Source organism: Hypanus sabinus, chromosome 2 (genome assembly GCF_030144855.1).
Source record: "Hypanus sabinus isolate sHypSab1 chromosome 2, sHypSab1.hap1, whole genome shotgun sequence".
NCBI lineage: Eukaryota > Metazoa > Chordata > Chondrichthyes > Myliobatiformes > Dasyatidae > Hypanus > Hypanus sabinus.
Window position 1 is genome coordinate 23,217,799 of NC_082707.1, and position 18,121 is coordinate 23,235,919.

Here is an 18,121-nt window from a genome sequence, read left to right on the forward strand (position 1 = left end):
TCGGACAGCGTGATGGTGCCGAGGTGAGGGGCTGGCAACTGGGCTGCAGCCAGGGAGAATGTCTGAAAGGTCTCGGCGTGTACCAGTCTCTTCCTGGGCAGGTCGACCAGTAGGCTGTGAGCCTGCAAAAAATCCGCACCCAGAAGCGGTTGGGCTACGGCGGCCAGTGTGAAGTCCCACGTGAACTGGCTGGAGCCGAACTGTAGCTGCACCTGACGGGTGCCATAGGTCCTTACTGTGCTGCCATTCACGGCCCTCACGGGGGGACCCGGTGCCCTGCTGCAGGTGTCGTAACTCGTCGGAGGTAAAACGCTGATCTCAGCCCCAGTATCGACCAAAAACCGGCGTCCCGACCTTCTATCCCACACATACAGGAGGCTATCCCGATGGCCAGCCACCGTAGCCATCAGCGGCGGCTGGCCCTGGCGTTTCCCGGGAACTTGCAGGGCGGGCGACAACGGCAGGCTTCTGCGCCCCACCGCTGGTGGTAGAAGCACCAGTGTTCATTGGGCCGGGGGTTGGCGGGCTCTGCGGCCGGGCCTGGACTGGTTTGCTGCCGGGAGCGTGGCTGGAAGATCTGTGCGATGGACGCCCCGCTCACCTTTTTGGCGTTCCACAGCAAGTCCGCCCGGGCTGCCACCTTCCGGTGGTCACTGAAATCCGCGTCGGATAGCAGCAGGCGTATGTCCTCGGGCAGCTGCTCCAGGAATGCCTGCTCAAACATGAGGCATGTGTGTCCGTCGGCCAGAGACAACATCTCATTCATTAAAGCCGATGGAGGTCTGTAGCCCAAGCCATCCAGGTGCAGTAAACGGGCAGCCCGCTCGCGCCGTGAGAGTCCGAAAGTCCTGAGGAGCAGGGCTTTGAATTCCGTGTACTTGCCGTCTGCCGGGGGCGACTGTACGAACTCTGCGACCTGGGCCGCTGTGTCCTGGTCGAGGGAGCTCACCACGTAGTAGTAGCGGGTGTCTTCTGAGGTGATCTGGCGAACGTGGAATTGGGCTTCGGCTTGCTGGAACCATAGGTCCGGGCGCTGTGTCCAGAAACCCGGCAGTTTCAACGAAACCGCATGAACAGAGGCGGCGTCAGTCATTTCTGGTCCAAAAATCGTTTGGACCATCGGGGTCACCAATTGTAGCGGTGTGCTACACGCAGCGCTAAAATTACGACACGGAGTCGGTAACTGCAGTCGAAGGAAAAAACTTTATTTGAAAACTTCAGCCTCACTTTTAAGCCTCCCTCAACCGGCCCCCCATGGCGCAGAGGCTCCAAAGCTCTGTGCTCGCAAACACCCGTAGGCTATCTAATTGTGAGTCGGTTCGGATGCGCCAGGAAATGGGTCGCCACAATGGGCTCTTTTTCTATTAATTGTTTGTTATAGTTAAAATATTTGTAAATATACTTTCATTTTAAGTTTATTCTGGTGTAAGTTCCATTATTTAGTGGGGAATGATAACTTTGAATGGGGCTGTATTTACACAACATTCACCATAATTTTCGTTCCCTTGATGGAACATTCCAACTTTGCTGTTTGGTTGAACCCGAATCATGCCAATCCTAGATGTGTATTGCTTATGGGAGATGGTCTCACTATACACTGCTGAGTCTTGTGGCTGTTTGTCGGAGATAGCTAAGGAGCTTAGTTTATTATGAGCCACAGTGAGAGTGTAACTTTTTTTTTACATTACAGTGAAAGAAATTCAAACTAATATAAGAGGTGAGGGAAAAGAAACCCAAATGCAGGAGATATGAGATACTAACCAATAGGGCTGACCATCTGAAATTGTTGAATTCATTGTTGAGTCCTGAAGACTAGAATCTACAAAGGTTCAAAGGTTTGTTTATTATCAAAGTATACAACACTGAAATTCTTCTTCTCCAGATAACCATGAAACCAAGAAAGGAAGGAAAAGCAGTATGATCATCAACCCTCAATAGCAACACGATCATTCTTCCCACATAAAAAATGAACAAAAATAGAACAGGCGCATTGCCCCCCCCAAACTTTTCTCCCCCCCTCACAAAATATGAGAGAGATCAGGCATAAAAATACAGAATCTAAAAAGCTATAAGGCTGGAAAAAGAATCTATAGTCCAAGTTCATATCCAAACTGCAGGAAACCTGGGTAATATTCTCCGGTCATAACAGCAGTCTTTTCCCTCTCCGTAGCAAAGCAATCCCCACAACAATCAAAAGGCAGTCTCCCCTCTCCGTAGCAGAGCGATCCCACCAGTGATCAAAGAGCAGTCTCTCCCCTTTCCGTAGCAGAGCTCTCTCTCCAGTGATTAAAAGGCAGGCAGCCAGCACTCACCTTCTGCATTTGCCTCGATGTCCATCATTGCTTTAATCGGTGAAATGGAGTTGAACATCAGCTCACGTCCCACAGCTGTCCCACAACCTTCTTGCCATGAGGTTCACACACACTGCCTCTGCCTCCCGGAATTCTCCAGGAGACTGCCATTTGCTGAAGCACCCAAACGAACTACAAACTGCAAATCATAGGTTCCAGAATCACATTCAAGATGAAAAATAAATGTCATAGACATAAAATTAGTGAAATATATGATTTTGTGATCTATCCAGAAGATGTCGACCGAAAGAGCCTTGTACACAGGCGCCATCTTGACCGGAAGTCAAAGACGATGTCAGATGTTGAACTGATGAAGTCGATGTTGAACTGCTTACACCAAGTTTAGGTCGAGATGTAGGTGCCAAAATATACAGGTTGTGTGAGATGGCTTTATTGTGAAGGGCAACTGGAATCTCAAAAATTCAGATGGATTACAGCATGCAGTCTCCTTACATAAAATAGTAACATACAAAATGCTGGAGAAACTCAGCAGGTCAAGCAGCATCTATGGAAGGGGAAAAACAGTCAAAGTTTTAGGCTGAGACCCTTCAGCAGGGCTGGTTGATGGTCTCAGTCCAAAACATCGGAAGTTTAATTCCCTCCGTATCACTTTGTTTGTGTTGTTCAAGGTTTACAGCATTTGCATAATCTCTTGTGTTTCTCCTTTCTTAAATGGATAGTGTTACATTACAGATCTCCTGTTTCACTTTGCATTAGAGCAGGTTTAAATGTTCGGATTGTAAGAATTGTAGCAGTGGTAAGAAACGAAATGTTTCTATATTGGTAGTCCTGTGGTGACCCACTTCCTAGCGCACTTGAACCGGCTCACAAAGGCCAGGTCTGCTTCACCAACAAAGGGAAAGCCCGCAGGGGTTTGTGAGTACGTGCCCCTTACAGCATCCGCGCCCGGGGAGGGCGGGATGAGGGAGGCTTTAAAGCAAGGCTGTGAATCTTCTTTAATTGCAGTTTATCGACTCCGTGTCGTTATTTTAGCGCTGCGTGTAGCACACCGCTACAGTCCTTTAAAATTAAAACAGATATTGCTGTAATTATTGACCATTTAGCTGGATGACTAACATGTTAAAAAATTTGAGCTATTGGCTACAGAGGAACTGCGGCAATTTCTATTATCGGATTATTGAGCTACACATTATTATCCAGTGATTGAGCTCACAATTGGTTTTCTGCTTTAGATCACATATCCCAACTATTGCCCAAAAGAACTTTACAAAAATGGTCTGAAAATATTAATTGTATGCCTTGATTGTTCCACAGGTCTTTTTGATTAGTAGTGTGCAAGAGTCATTATCAAGATAGGCTACAGGATTCTGCCTCAAGAGAATGCAGTTTCATCCTACGCTGGCACATGAATTAGTTTTTCCTGAGGAATTTGGAAATTAGGCACTTAGAATGTTATCAGGCAACAAAGTGCTAGCGTGATGAATTAGATGCTTTCCAAATTACTTCTGGACATGGTGCAAAAGAAAATCTATAGAAGTAATTGAAAACAACTATTATCCTGTATCGAAGTACTTCTCAGTATTTTTATTTGATAGTTTGCAATCTTTCTATAAAGGGGTGTTGTGTGCAGTGATTTGGAGACAATGGCTCCCTGACCTTCCTGTAACTCTAATCGTGTAAAATAGGCCATCGTTTGCGCTATTATTTTATTTCACTTTCTTCACTTAACATAATAAATAAGCCTATATTATGAGATTGGTGAATTATAGATAATGGGTTTATCTGGATTGTGAGAAGCTGAGGGGGCAAAGTCTATAAAATCATGTGAGACATGGATAAAGTGAAAGGAGAAAACTATTGACACAGACTAGTACAGGGGTGGGCAAACATTGTGACTTGTGGGCCACAAAGGGTTCTAAAATTTGACAGGGGGGCCGGACCAGGAGCAGATGGACAGAGTGTTTTGGTAATACACCTCATAAGAGAAAATAAAATATCATGGGATATGTAGAAAACATGTGCTTTAATTTCAATTGAAAATGAACAAATGCATTACAACAAAATATCTGTCTTTGAAGTCCCATGGTATTTAGCTATTTATTGAAATGACTTTTAAAACACTGAAAATTAAATGAATAAAATACAGCTTTTTTTAGTAGTAACAGTTATTATTTTAAAGCACTGAAAATTCTGTTATCCTTCAAGATATTATCATCATCACTCTCCTCCTGCCTGTCTTTATTTCAAAAATGGTAGGAGATGCAGGTCTACTTGTCCTGCTCCTTCTTATTCAATTGTCCCCTGTGCCAAAACTCAACAATGACCAGCACAAGGACAGAACAGTGACAGCGCGCCAGTATGCGGAGCCCGTTATTTGATCTGGAGCGCATTTTTTATTTTGATAACGTACGTGCACCTGCGCACTACTCATGTCCATCACTTAACAGAAATGACGTGTAGCATGCAAGGCTTATTGAAAAAAATATTTTCAAATGCATTTTTTACGTAACACAACGAAGAAACTTATTTTTAATTTCAGTGGGAACAGTGTTGTTGGTCTCCCTTTTTAGCCAGTGCATCAAAGTCTGGATTTAGTTTTGTTGTGGCGATTCTCAGGATGGATCTGAGGTGTTGGTGAGTTAACTTGGATCTTTGGCTGGCTTTGTTGATGTTCATGACGCTGAACGCCTGTTCACACAAATAGGTCGAGCCGAACAGAGAGTAAAGCGCAAATGTGGAGTAATACGCTGCACCTCAACAAAGGTCAATGTGTAGCGGTGTGCTACATGCAGCGCTAAAATTACGACACGGAGTCGGTAACTGCAGTCGAAGAAAAAAACTTTATTCGAAATCCCCGGCCTCACTTTTAAGCCTCCCTCAACCTGCCCCCCCCCCCCGTGGTGCAGAGGCTCCAAAGCTCTGTGTTCGCAAATCCCCGCAGGCTATCTGCCTTAGCCGGAACGCTGGCTAATTGTGAGCCGGTTCGGATGTGCCAGGAAATGGGTCGCCACAAATGTATATAGAGTGCGACATCTAAACGCCAGAATTGCGGGGAAAAAACGTTAACAAGGTTTATTAATATAATTTCATCAAGTTCTGCGGGCCGGATTAAAAAGCTTAACGGGCCGCATATGGCCCGCGGGCCATAGTTTGCCCATCCCTGGGCTAGAACAAAAAACGCAATGAGCTGCCGGAGGAACTGGTAGAAGAAAGTGCAATTACAACATTTAAAAGACATTTGGACAGGTATGTGGATAGAGGAGGTTTAGTGGTTTATGGGCTACAATGTCACCTCAGGTAGGCACTTTGGTCAGCATGGGCAAGTTGGGCTGAAGGGCCTCTTTCTGTGCTGTGTTTCTCTATGACTCTAAATGGATAAAATAAGTGCATTTAGAACAATTGTTGACGTTACTTCATCAATTTGAATTACAATCACACTGTACTAGCTCATTTATACAGCTCATGTGCTACCGGGCTCATAAAAGGAGTTGACACTATAAATGAGAGTTCCACAAACAGCAACAAAAATTACTGTGTTACTAAGAGTTTTATTAAAACAAATACAGTGAATTTTATTAAATAGAATGACCACATAATGTTTTTCCTGAACTAGGTGCAAGATTCATCAGTCTAGCGCTGTCACTGTCTGTTTGCTGATGGTCACCTTTGCTGTTATGTACATCTGGTTTTTCCTTGCTGAAAGACATGTAAGTACAGAATGAGATTTATGTAATTTTTCTGTGCATCTATGGATTAAGAATGCTTAGAATCATTCATATAAGCATACAAATTCAGAGTGTGGGTGGACCACCATTAGCCTGCTCCATTTAATAAAGATTATGGCTGATCTGATTGTAAACTCAACTTTGCATTCCTATCTACCTTTGGTAACCCTTTACTCCTTTGCTTATCAAAAATGTCTCTGCCTGCCGTAAAAAGATCTAAACCATTTATTCAACTGCCCTTGTAGGAAAAAACATGATTTTTGAGGGAAAATTTTTGCCTCATTTGTGTCATAAACTAGTATCCTGTATTTTCAAACCATGACCCCTTAGTTCAAGATTCTCAAGAAGAACCTTCCTTTTCACATTGACCCATGACCCAGTCCCTCAGTATCTTATATTTCAAACTCCTCAGTTTTCCAAGTAGATACACATCAAGCATACCAGCTAGAGAGATTATTCAACTCATAAATACATTGAAATAGAACCAAAGGAAAGATAAAGAATATTATATCACAAGTACAGAGAAAGTTCAGTACAGGGAGGCAAATAAAATACAAGGGTCTTGACAAAGTTGATTGAGGGATGTCCAGTCCCTATACACTTCCAACCCCACCAGAAAGGTCTCAAAGCTCTCTGTTTCTTTCTGGACACCAGACCCAACCAGTTCCCCTCCACCACACTCTCTTGCATCTGGCAGAACTTGTTCTCACTCTCAATACTTTCTCCTTCAGCTCCTCCTACTTCTTTCAGTTTATGTTCCACGCCTACACTGGTATCACTCCCCAACTTTCCTATGCTACATCAACAACTGCATTAGTTCTGCTTCCTGCACCTGTGCTGAACTCGTTGACTTCAACAACTGCCTCCAACTTCCACCCTGCACTCAAAACTTATCTGGTCCTTTTCCAACACCTCCTCCCCCCTTTCTCAATCTCCCTGTCTCTATCTCTGGAGACAATCTGATGTCTATTATAAACCCACTTACTCGCACAGCTACCTGGACTATACCTCTTCCCACCCTATTACTCGTAAGAATGCCATCCCCTTATCTCAATTCCTCCGTCTTTGCCGCATCTGCTCTCAGGATGAGGCTTTTCATTCCAGAACTAAGGAGATGTCCTCCTCCTTCAAAGAAAGTAACTTCCCTTCCTTCACCATAAACACTGCACTCAACCACATCTCTTCCATTTTGTGCACATCTGCCCTTACCCCATTCTCCTTCCACCCCATCAGGGATAGATTTCCTCTTGTCCAAACCTACCACCCCATCAACCAACGCGTCCAGCACATAATTCTCTGTAACTTCCGCCATCTGCAACGGGATCCCACCACTGAGCACATCTTTCCCTCCCTCCCACTTTCTGCTTTCTGCAGGGATTGCTTCCTAAGCGACTCCCTTGTCCATTTGGCCCTCCCCACTGATCTCCTTCCTGGCACTTATCCTTGCAAACAGAGCAAGTGCTACACCTGCCCCAACACCACCTCTTTGACTACCATTCAGGTCCTTAAACAGTCCTTTCAGGTGAGGCGACACTTCACCTGTGAGTCTGTTGTGGTCATATATTGTGTTCGATGATCCCAGTGTGGCCTCTTATACATTGGTGTGACCCAACATAGATTGGAAGACTACTTCTTCGCTGAGCACCTATGCTCCACCCACCAGAAAAAGCGGGGTCTCCCTGTGGCCACCCATTTTAATTCCAACATGTTAGTCTATGGCCTCCTCTACTGTCACAATGAGGCCACGCTCAGGGTGGGGGAGCAACACCTTATATTCCACATGGGCAGTCTCCAACCTGATGGCGTGAACATCGGTATCTCGAACATCCGGGAATGCTTCCCCCTCTCCTTCAGTATTCCCCATTCCTATTTCCCTCTGTCATCTTATCTCCTTACCTACCACCTCCCTCTGGTGGCTCCTCCCCCTTTTCTTCCTTTCGTGGCCTTCTGGTCTCTTCTATCAGACTCCACCTTCTTCAGCCCTGTATCTCTTTCACCAATCAACTTCCCAGCTCTTTAGTTCATCCCTCCCGGTTTCACCTGTCACCTCATGTTGCTCCTTCCCCTCCCCCCACTTTCCTACTCTGACTCCTCATCCCAGCCTCCAGTATTTTGTGTGCGTTGCTTGGATTTCCGGCATCTGCGAATTTTCTCTTGTTTGAGGGATAAAGAGTTCATGTTTATCATATGAGAGACAAGAGTCTTCTAACAATAGGAAAGTATCTGGCTTGAGCATGGCGCTATGTGTTCTCAAACTTTTGTATCTTTTGCCTGAAGGGAAGGGGGAGAAGAGAGAATGCCCAGGGTGGGTTGTATCCTTGACTGTGTTAACCGCTTTTCCGAAGTAGTGGGAAGTGTAGACACAGGCTGCGTTTCACGATGGATGAGGTTCATCCAAATGGGTGCTAACTATCCTTGATAAGCTCTTCTCTGTTCATAGCTTCCTATCGGATGGGCCCTTAGATGACCTCAGCAGTACTGAAAAAGAGACACACGTGGAGGAAGTTTTTGCTTTAGCTCAAAAGATGACGTAGAGTGGGCATGGTGATTTGCCTGTATTGGAACATTCCCAAAGTACAGGCTATATAGGAGAGTGCAAAGGAACATTCTCACACTCCGTTCCAGAGATCCGAGCAGAAATTTCAGTATGGGGAGGGGGTAGAAGAGAGAGAGAGAATGAATTTCTCAGCTGAGACATTAAAGCGAGACTCCTCCTGCCCTCTTGATAGATACAGCACTCTGTTGAAAAAGACTGTGAGTTCTCCTGTCAATAGTTTTGCCTCCTTTAGCACCAGTGACACAGATCATCTAGTCATTATTACACTGCACTCTATGTGAGCTTGCTCTATAGAAATTGGTTGCTCCATTTTCATCACTGGCATCCTTCAAATGTATGTGGCTGTAAAACATTTGAGACTTGTTACAAATGTCAGTGTATTTTTCTTTCACCTGTTAAGGTAACACCAATCTGCTGGTTTTAGGGAATTATAGAATTGTTTAGAAAAAAACAAATGATAATTGACTCTGGTAAAATGTTGGTGTTACTAAAGAGAAGAAAGTTAGGCACTTCTTTTGATGGATGTGCATCGGAAAATAGATCAGAGTGTATATTGCAAATAGATACTTGCTGCAGTTTCACTGCAAAGCTAATTTAAATGAAATGTGTAATCTCTGCAGTTGTGTAATAACACAAATAACATGTTTCTGTTCAAATAGCTGATAGACGCAGGAAAGATACAGAGTTCATTGGAATCTCCTATTGGCTATGCTATAATTGCCCTACAGTTTCTGACAGCAATTTGGTTTGTAGAGTCAGCATATAAGATCATGCACCAGCATCCTGAGAAACGGCCATTTTATCTTCTTTACTTTCCAGCATTCACCTTCTGGTGAGTTACTCCATTAGCTAATTGGTTTTTTCTATAAATGGTTAGAGACGATGGGATTCAATTTTCTTTACTAAGGCTATCTAGGAAGATCCAGAAAGGTACATCCAATTAGGTACTTTTCTGATACAGATTACATTGTCTTTTTTTATATAATGGAGCACACCATTCTCTATGACTTCAGGACAATGGGGCTATAGGCCTGCCTTTTCAATGGAGGTATGTAGCTCGTGTGATGACACTCAACTTTACCTGTGGCTTTGCTAAATTATTTAATGAAAACATGAAGGTTATAGATCATTGAATAATCATCCAGATTGGAAAACAAGCCCTCTCACTTTAAACTTATCCCCTCTAGTTTTATATTCCCCTCTCCTGGGGGAAAGCACTGTACTTACTTACCTTATTTACGCCCCTAATGATTTTATAACCCATTATAAGGTTATCTCCCCGTCTCCCATTCGCTAGGGAAAAAAAGTCTTAATCTATCCAGACTATTTGTATAACTCACCCTCCAGTCCCAAAAACATCCTTGTAAATATCTTTTCAAAACCCTTTTGAGTTTAACAACGTCATGGTTTCTCGTGCCCCACAAACAACCAGGAGACGCAGAAGATTCTTCGAGAAGTGTTAAACTTTAATTTGCAAATCAAAGCTGAGACAGTCAGTGAGCTCCTCACCGATTGCCTGATCCTTGTACATAGCATTTTTTATAGCAATCTCCTGGTTTAGTTGCATTAGCATATCCGATTGGTCTACAGTTGTGTATCACAAGTACATCCGCCACTATTGTTTCTACCCATTGACTTAATCATGTTCTAATCTACATTTCTTAGCTACCTCTCATTAACACACCATTGTCTTCTACATTCCTAAGATTTCATTCTCCTACTAAATTGGGTACATGCTAGCAAATAGCAAGCTCAAAGCTGACTACATTATCTTGGTTACACAGCAAACAATGCAACTTTTATACTCCAATGAACAACATCCTTCTTATAGCAAGGCAACAGAACTGTATACCGTACTCCAAATGTGGCCCTACTTGTGACTTGCAGCACAACTCCCGTGCTCAGCATTCTAACTGATGTACATGTGACACTGACCTTTATAATTAGCTGTGACCCATCCATTGGTTCGATTCCTTGATAAACTTGTGGCGACCCACTTCCTAGAGCACTCGAACCGGCTCACAAATAGCCAGCGCGCCAGCATAAAGGCCAGTTCCAAAAGGGCGCAAAGCCTGCTTCACCAGCAAGGGGAAAAGCCCGCGTGTGGGACAGGAATGTGAATACGTGCCCCCTACAGCATCCGCGCCCGGGGAGGGCGGGATCAGGAAGGTTCTAAAGCGAGGCCGCGAAGTTCGAATAAAATCTTTTTGTAACTGCAGTTCATCGACTCTGTGTCGTTATTTCAGCGCTGCGTGTAGCACACCGCTACAATTGGTGACCCTGACGGCCCGAACGATATTTGGGCCGAAGATGAACGACGCCGCATCTGTTCATGCAGTTTCGTTGAAACTGCCAAGCTTCTGGACGTTGCGACCTCACCTATGGTTCCAGCAAGCAGAAGCCCAATTCCACGTTCAGCAGATAACCTCAGAGGACACACGTTACTACTACGTGGTGAGCTCCCTCGACCAGGAAACAGCGGCCCAGGTTGAGGAGTTCGTACAGTCTCCCCCAGCAGACGGCAAATACACGAAATTCAATGCCCTGCTCATGAGGACTTCCGGACTCTCATGGCACGAGCGAGTTGCCCGCTTACTGCACCTGGATGGTTTGGGGGACAGACCGCCATGGGCTTTGATGAATGAGATGCTGTCCCTGGCCGGAGGACACAAGCCCTGCCTCATGTTTGAGCAGGCATTCCTGGAGCAGCTGCCCGAGGACATACGCCTGCTGCTGTCCGACGCGGATTTCAGTGACCCCCGGAAGGTGGCAGCCCGGGCGGACTTGCTGTGGAACGCCAAAAAGGTGAGTGGAGCGTCCATCGCACAGATCACCAGGCCACGCTCCCAGCAGCAGACCAGACCAGGCCCGGCCGCAGAGCCCACTAGCCCCAGAGGGAGGGGTGAGGAGACCAACGAACAATGGTGCTTCTACCACCAGCAGAAGCAGAAGCCCGTCGCTATAGCCTGCCCTGCAAGTTCCCGGGAAACGCCAGGGCCAGCCGCCGCTGATGGCTATGGTGGCTGGCCATCGGGATAGCCTCCTGTATGTGTGGCACAAGCGGTCAGGACACCGTTTTTTGGTCGACTCTGGTGCCGAGGTCAGCGTCTCACCTCCGACGAGTTACGACACCCGCAACAGGGCACCGGGTCCCCCCCCGAGGGCTGCGAACGGCAGCACAGTAAGGACCTATGGCACCCGTACAGTGCAGCTACAGTTCGGCTCCAGCCGGTTCATGTGGGATTTCACACTGGCCGCCGTAGCCCAACCGCTCCTGGGTGCAGATTTTTTGTGGTCTCACAGCCTACTGGTCGACTTGCCGAGGCAGAGACTGGTACATGCCGAGACCTTTCAGACGTTCTCCCTGAGTGAAGCCTAGTTGCCAGCCCCTCACCTTGGCTCCATCACGCTGTCCGACAACAACTTCACCAGATTCCTGGCAGATTTCCCATCGGTTCTGGCACCGCAGTTCACAGCAGCCATGCCCAGACATGGCGTACAGCACCACATCCCAACACAGGGACCACCCCTCCACGCCCGTGCTCGAAGGCTTCCCCCGGACACACTCCGACTGGCGAAGGAGGAGTTCAAGAGGATGGAGGAATTGGGGATCATCCGGCGGTCCGACAGCCCATGGGCCTCCCCCCTGCACATGGTGCCCAAAGCGTCAGGGGGCTGGAGACCTCGTCTGGGGATACCATCAAATCCCGATGCATCCAGACAACGTCCCCAAAACGGCTCTCATCACTCCGTTCGGCCTTTTCGAGTTCCTCCGCATGCTGTTCGGCCTAAAGAATGCCGCACAGACGTTCCAGCGGTTAATGGACGCAGTGGGACTCCAGCTGGACTTCGCTTTCATTTACTTGGACGACATCCTCACAGCCAGCAGCAGTCGTCAGGAGCATCTGTCCCACCTCCGTCAACTCTACGCCCGACTGAGTGAATACGGCCTGACAATCAACCTGGCCAAATGCCAGTTTGGGCTCGACACCATCGACTTTCTGGGCCACAAGATTACTAAAGTCGGGGAAACCCCTCTGCCCGCTAAGGTAGACGCAGTCTGCCATTTCCTTCGACCCACCACAATCAAAGGCCTTCAGGAATTCGTGGGTATGGTAAATTTCTACCACTGCTTTCTCCCTTCAGCTGCCCGAATCATGCACCCCCTGTTCGTCCTGATGTCGGGTCCAGGCAAGGACATTACCTGGGACGAGGAGTCCGCCGCCGCTTTCATTAAAACAAAAGAAGCCTTGGCAAACGCTGCGATGCTAGTGCACCCCAGAATGGACGTCCCTACCGCCCTCACAGTGGACGCATCTAACATGGCAGTCGGTGGGGTGCTGGGGCAACTCATTGAGGGTTGCTGGCAACCCCTGGCGTTTTTCAGCAAACACCTGTGGCCACCCAAGCTCAAATACAGTGCTTTCGACCGGGAACTGTTGGCGCTATACCTGGCAATCTGGCATTTCAGGTACTTCCTAGAAGATCGGCCCTTTACCACGTTCACGGACCACAAACCGCTTACCTTTGCGTTCACGGAAGTGTCCGATCCCTGGTCGTCCCACCAGCAGCGCCATCTGTCCCACATCTCTGAATACACGGCGGATGTCTGGCACGTCTCGGGTAAGGACAATGTCGTGGCGGATGCGCTCTCTCGCCCTACCATTCATGCCCTTTCCCAAGGGGTAGACTTTGAGGCACTGGCAGAGGCGCAGCAGGCAGATGAGGAGATTCTGAGTTACAGAACCGCAGTCTCCGGTTTGCAGCTCCAGGGCCTCCCCGTAGGCCCAGGTGAGAGGACCCTACTCTGTGACGTCACCACTGGCCAACCCCGTCCCGTCGTCCCGGCACCCTGGCGGCGACGCGTTTTCAACTCCATTCATAACTTAGCGCACCCCTCCATCAGGACAACCATCCGGATGGTCTCCAACAGGTTCGTTTGGCACGGACTCCACAAGCAGGTCAGTGAATGGGCCAGAACGTGCATGCACTGCCAAACAGCCAAGGTGCAGCAGCACACCAAAGCCCCACTGCAGCAGTTCCACCCCACCCACCGGTGTTTCGACCACATTCTTGTGGATATCTTGGGCCCCCTGCCAGTGTCGTGTGGAGCACGGCACCTCCTCACTATCGTGGACCGGTTCACAAGATGGCCAGAGGCGATCCCGCTCACCGACACCACCTCCGAATCTTGCACCCTGGGCACTGATCGCCACCTGGGTATCTCACTTTGGTGTACCGGCCCACGTTACCTCCAACAGAGGCGCCCAGTTCACCTCCAGCCTGTGGTCAGCTATGGCCAGCCTTTTGGGGACACAGCTGCACCACACAACTGTCTACCACCCACAGTCGAACAGCCTGTTGGAGCGTTTCCACCGTCACCTAAAGTCGGCTCTCATGGCCCGCCTGCGAGGAGCTAACTGGGTGGACGAGCTTCCCTAGGTCCTGCTCGGAATCCGCACGGCGCCCAAAGACGATCTGCACACCTCGTTGACCGAGTTGGTGTACGGCGCACCCCTGGTCGTCCCAGGGGAGTTCATAGCAGCCCCAAAGGGCAAGAGGAGGATCCCGCAGCAGTCCTGGGCAGACTACGCGAGAGGCCTGGCAACCTGGCCCCCATACCCACTTCACAGCATGGGCAGAACCTGACCTGCGTACCCAAAGACCTGCAGAACTGTAAGTTTGTGTTTGTACGAAGGGGCGGGCATCGGGCACCGCTACAGCGGCCCTACGAGGGGCCATTTACAGTGATCAGAAACAATGGGTCCACGGTCGTGCTGGACGTTGGGGGGAGAGAGGAGGTTTTCATGGTGGACCGACTCAAACTGGCCCATGTGGACATGGCGTAACCGGTCGAGTTTCCGGCACCGCGGTGCAGAGGCAGACCTCCCAAACAGGGTCCGGCCCAGACTGTGGACATTGGGGGGTGTATTGCCAGTTCTGGGGGGGGGGGGGGGGTTTATGTGGCGACCCAGTTCCTAGCGCACTCGAACCGGCTCACAAATAGCCAGCGTGCCGGCACAAAGGCCAGTCCCAAAAGGGCGCCAAGCCTGCTTCACCAGCAAGGGGAAAAGCCCGCGTGCGGGACAGGACTGTGAATACGTGCCCCCTACAGCATCCGTGCGCAGGACAGGACTGTGAATACGTGCCCCCTACAGCATCCGCGCGCAGGACAGGACTGTGAATACGTGCCCCCTACAGCATCCACGCTTGGGGAGGGCGGGATCAGGAAGGCTTTAATGTGAGAATGCCAAGTTCGAATAAAATCTTTTTGTAACTGCAGTTCATCGACTCCTTGTCGTTATTTCAGCGCTGCGTGTAGCACACCGCTACAACCTCTCCATTTCACTTGATCGTGATTAGAACTTCTAGCTCTATGTATTTTCCATCACACAAGCTACACTGTTCCACCTGTATCCTCACCTCTCCTGACACCGTTGAAGCCCTCACACGTACTCCTTAGCCGTACTCAGATTCGATTATTCTAGTGCCATTTTCCATGAAATTTGATCATCTATTACTTGCCCTGCATCTTTTCCAGCACAAATCCCATTCTTGCCTTTTATTCTATTCCTAGCAACCCCACATTGATTCCCAATTCCTAAATTTGTTTCATAGAAATTTGATTCAGCCTTAACTCATCCCCTTGCTATAAATTCCTTGTCGAAATTCTTCTTCCTTGTCCACACTTGCCTGCTGTGATTGTCATGGTCCTTACAGTATAGCGGCAGGCATCCACGTTTCAGCGCTCCAGTTCCCTGGAGTATGGTTAGCTGGCGCTGTCCCTTTAAGACTCAGACTACAATTATTGCCTGCCCCATTCCTTCATGGAGAGTCTGTACTTAAGGCCTCGTGGTGAGCACTCAGTGCTCAATCATAGGAGTTTAATTTCCAGTACCACTGTTTGTGATTTCGTCCTTGGATTCATTTGTGTTGCCCTGTTTATTTCAAGTCTTAAGTCTGAGTTAATTCTAGACCTTACTTTGCACTTGGGTTCACTGCTATCTATAGCTCTCTTGTTCCAGTAATAGCCAATCACCTACGTAGAATTTTTACAATAATATCTGTGGTATTTTATCCATTCAGCCCAACCAATCCATGTCAACTTTGAGCCACATTTTAACTCTCTGCATTCAGCAATTCCACCCCGCCCCCCCCCCCCCCCCCGCTATAGTTATCCAGTCTCTTCTTAAGTGCAACCAAGCAGATCCCCATGGTGTTTATTTCCATATTCTCAGTGCTCTGGGTAAAGATGTCTCTGCATCAAAATTTAAAATGACTGTATGTGTTAAAATTAATTTAGCCATTGTATTCCCAGCTTAAAGCATTTTGTTGCAGTACAGGAGCAGAATTAGGCCATTTGGCCCATCAAATCTGCTGTCATTGTTGATTTATTATCTCTCTCAGACCCATTCTCCTGGCTTCTCCCTGTAACCTTTGATGCCCTGAGTAATCAAGAATCTATCGATCTCCACTTTAAATATACCCAGAAACATGGCCTCCACAGTCATCTGTGGCAATGAATTCCCCAGATTCACCGCCCTCTGGCTAAAGAAATTCCTTCTCAGTTCTGTTCTAAAGGAATGTCCTTATATTCTGAAGCTTGGTGTATTGATATGATCCCAACCTATACCACGTCAAATTTAGTGTTACTCATATGTATAGAAACTGATTTTGAGTCTAAATCCTTAAATAAACTTGCGAAGTGCACTGATCCCACTGTAGTGTGCGTCATTGAAGAGTGTACGGGTGTTATTCACTGATAGTGCGTCCCAAACCCCTGAATCTGCTACCAAGAACAGCAAGTGTAGGGAGCATCACCCACTTCAGGCTGCTTCTGTATTTGCATATCATCTTGACTTCGGCTGTTCACTATTGCTCTCCAACAGTGCAGAGGAAGTAACTTCATCAGAGATACTGAGGAACGATTAGGGGTGGACTATAAATTCTGTTCTTGCCTGCTCAATCCCCCAGAAATGCTGGAACTCTACACTGGCGATTACAATTGGATCAACTTTTGTATATACCTTATCTAACTTTTCCCCCTCTTCCAAAGGTTTTTTGCAGTACCTGTCAGTAGCCTTTTTGGACAATTCATGATTCCAAACTGGAAACGTGAACGTGTTGTGTGTACAATCTCGCTGCTTTTGAAATTCTACGTCTACTTTGTTATGTTGGTAAGTGAAAGATCTTTAGTCACTATGTTGCTGAGTGTAGCTTAATACACTGAACTAACATACCGTGTGTACTACTTTCTTATCCGAGTGCTTGCAGTTTCACTAATTAAAAATGAACTCTAACATTGACAATTTTCTGAAAAGGTCACGTCAAGAACATAACCAGCAAACTTTCATGACAAAGTTACATGCTTGTAACTACTCTGGATGCCCCACCATCGCTTTCTCGTAGAGAACTATTAGGAGCTAAAAGCAGTGCCAACCCCCTAATATCATAGCCTAGAGAGGCCATGGTTGCATGGTTCCAGGACAGCTGTGGGCTAAAGAAAAGACTATCAGGACTGTATTTGGAACAGTGTTGTATTTACTGTATATAATATATGTACGTCATTTTGTTAAATCTATGACATGCCATCTCCTTGCAAGTACCATTGCCTGCAGCCTAAAGATCCATGCCAGTGGAGCATGTACTTCACTTCATTCATTTGATTCCTGAACCACCCTGCACAACACTAATCTCTGCCTCAGTACAGCAACACCCTCTGATGCTTGCATCTGTGATAATGCTGCATGTAGATTTTTTATCGGATTGTGCGTACATTCAGCCATGAATCAGAATCAGGTTTATTATCACTAACTTGCATGATAACAACACCTTATATACCGGCTGGGTAGCCTCCAACCTGATGGCATGAACATTGACTTTTCTAACTTCCGTTAATGCCCCTCCTCCCCTTCTTACCCCATCCCTGACATATTTAGCTGTTTGTTTTTTTCTCTCTCTGCCCATCACCCTGCCTGTTCTCCATCTCCCTCTGGTGCTCCCCCCTCCCCCTTTCTTTCTCCCGAGGCCTCCCGCCCCATGATCCTTTCCCTTCTCCAGCTCTGTAACACTTTCGCCAAACACCTTTCCAGCTCTTAGCTTCATCCCACCGGTCTACTCCTATCATTTCGCATTTCCCCCTCCCCCCCTCTACTTTCAAATCTCTTAGTATCTCTCCTTTCAGTTAGTCCTGATGAAGAGTCTCGGCCCAAAACATCAACAGTGCTTGTCCTTATAGATGCTGCCTGGCCTGCTGTGTTCCACCAGCATTTTGTATATGTTGTTTGAATTTCCAACATTTGCAGATTCCTTGTGTTTGATGTGAAATTTGTTGTTTTGCGGCAGCAGTACAGTGCAAGTACATAAAATTTACTATAAATTGCAAAATAAATACATAGTACAATAGAAAGAACAATGCGGTAGTGTTCATATGTGCATGAACTATTCAGAAATCTGATGGCAGAGGAGAATAAGCTGATTCTGAATCATTGAGTGATCTCCTTCCCTGATGGTAGTAATGAGAAGAA

General features: G+C 47.1%; 1 protein-coding gene across 3 annotated transcripts in view; it reads left to right on the forward strand.

The window, feature by feature from the left end:
* The window catches only part of LOC132407081 (transmembrane protein 145-like), a 74,177-nt gene that overhangs the window by 46,676 nt on the left and 9,380 nt on the right, over nt 1-18,121 (forward strand). For all 3 annotated transcript variants that reach the window (XM_059993368.1, XM_059993373.1, XM_059993381.1), the window contains 3 exons: nt 5,926-6,019; nt 9,254-9,426; nt 16,651-16,771. In XM_059993368.1, the coding sequence (XP_059849351.1) occupies nt 5,926-6,019; nt 9,254-9,426; nt 16,651-16,771 (388 nt within the window). The remainder of the gene's footprint in view (nt 1-5,925; nt 6,020-9,253; nt 9,427-16,650; nt 16,772-18,121) is intronic.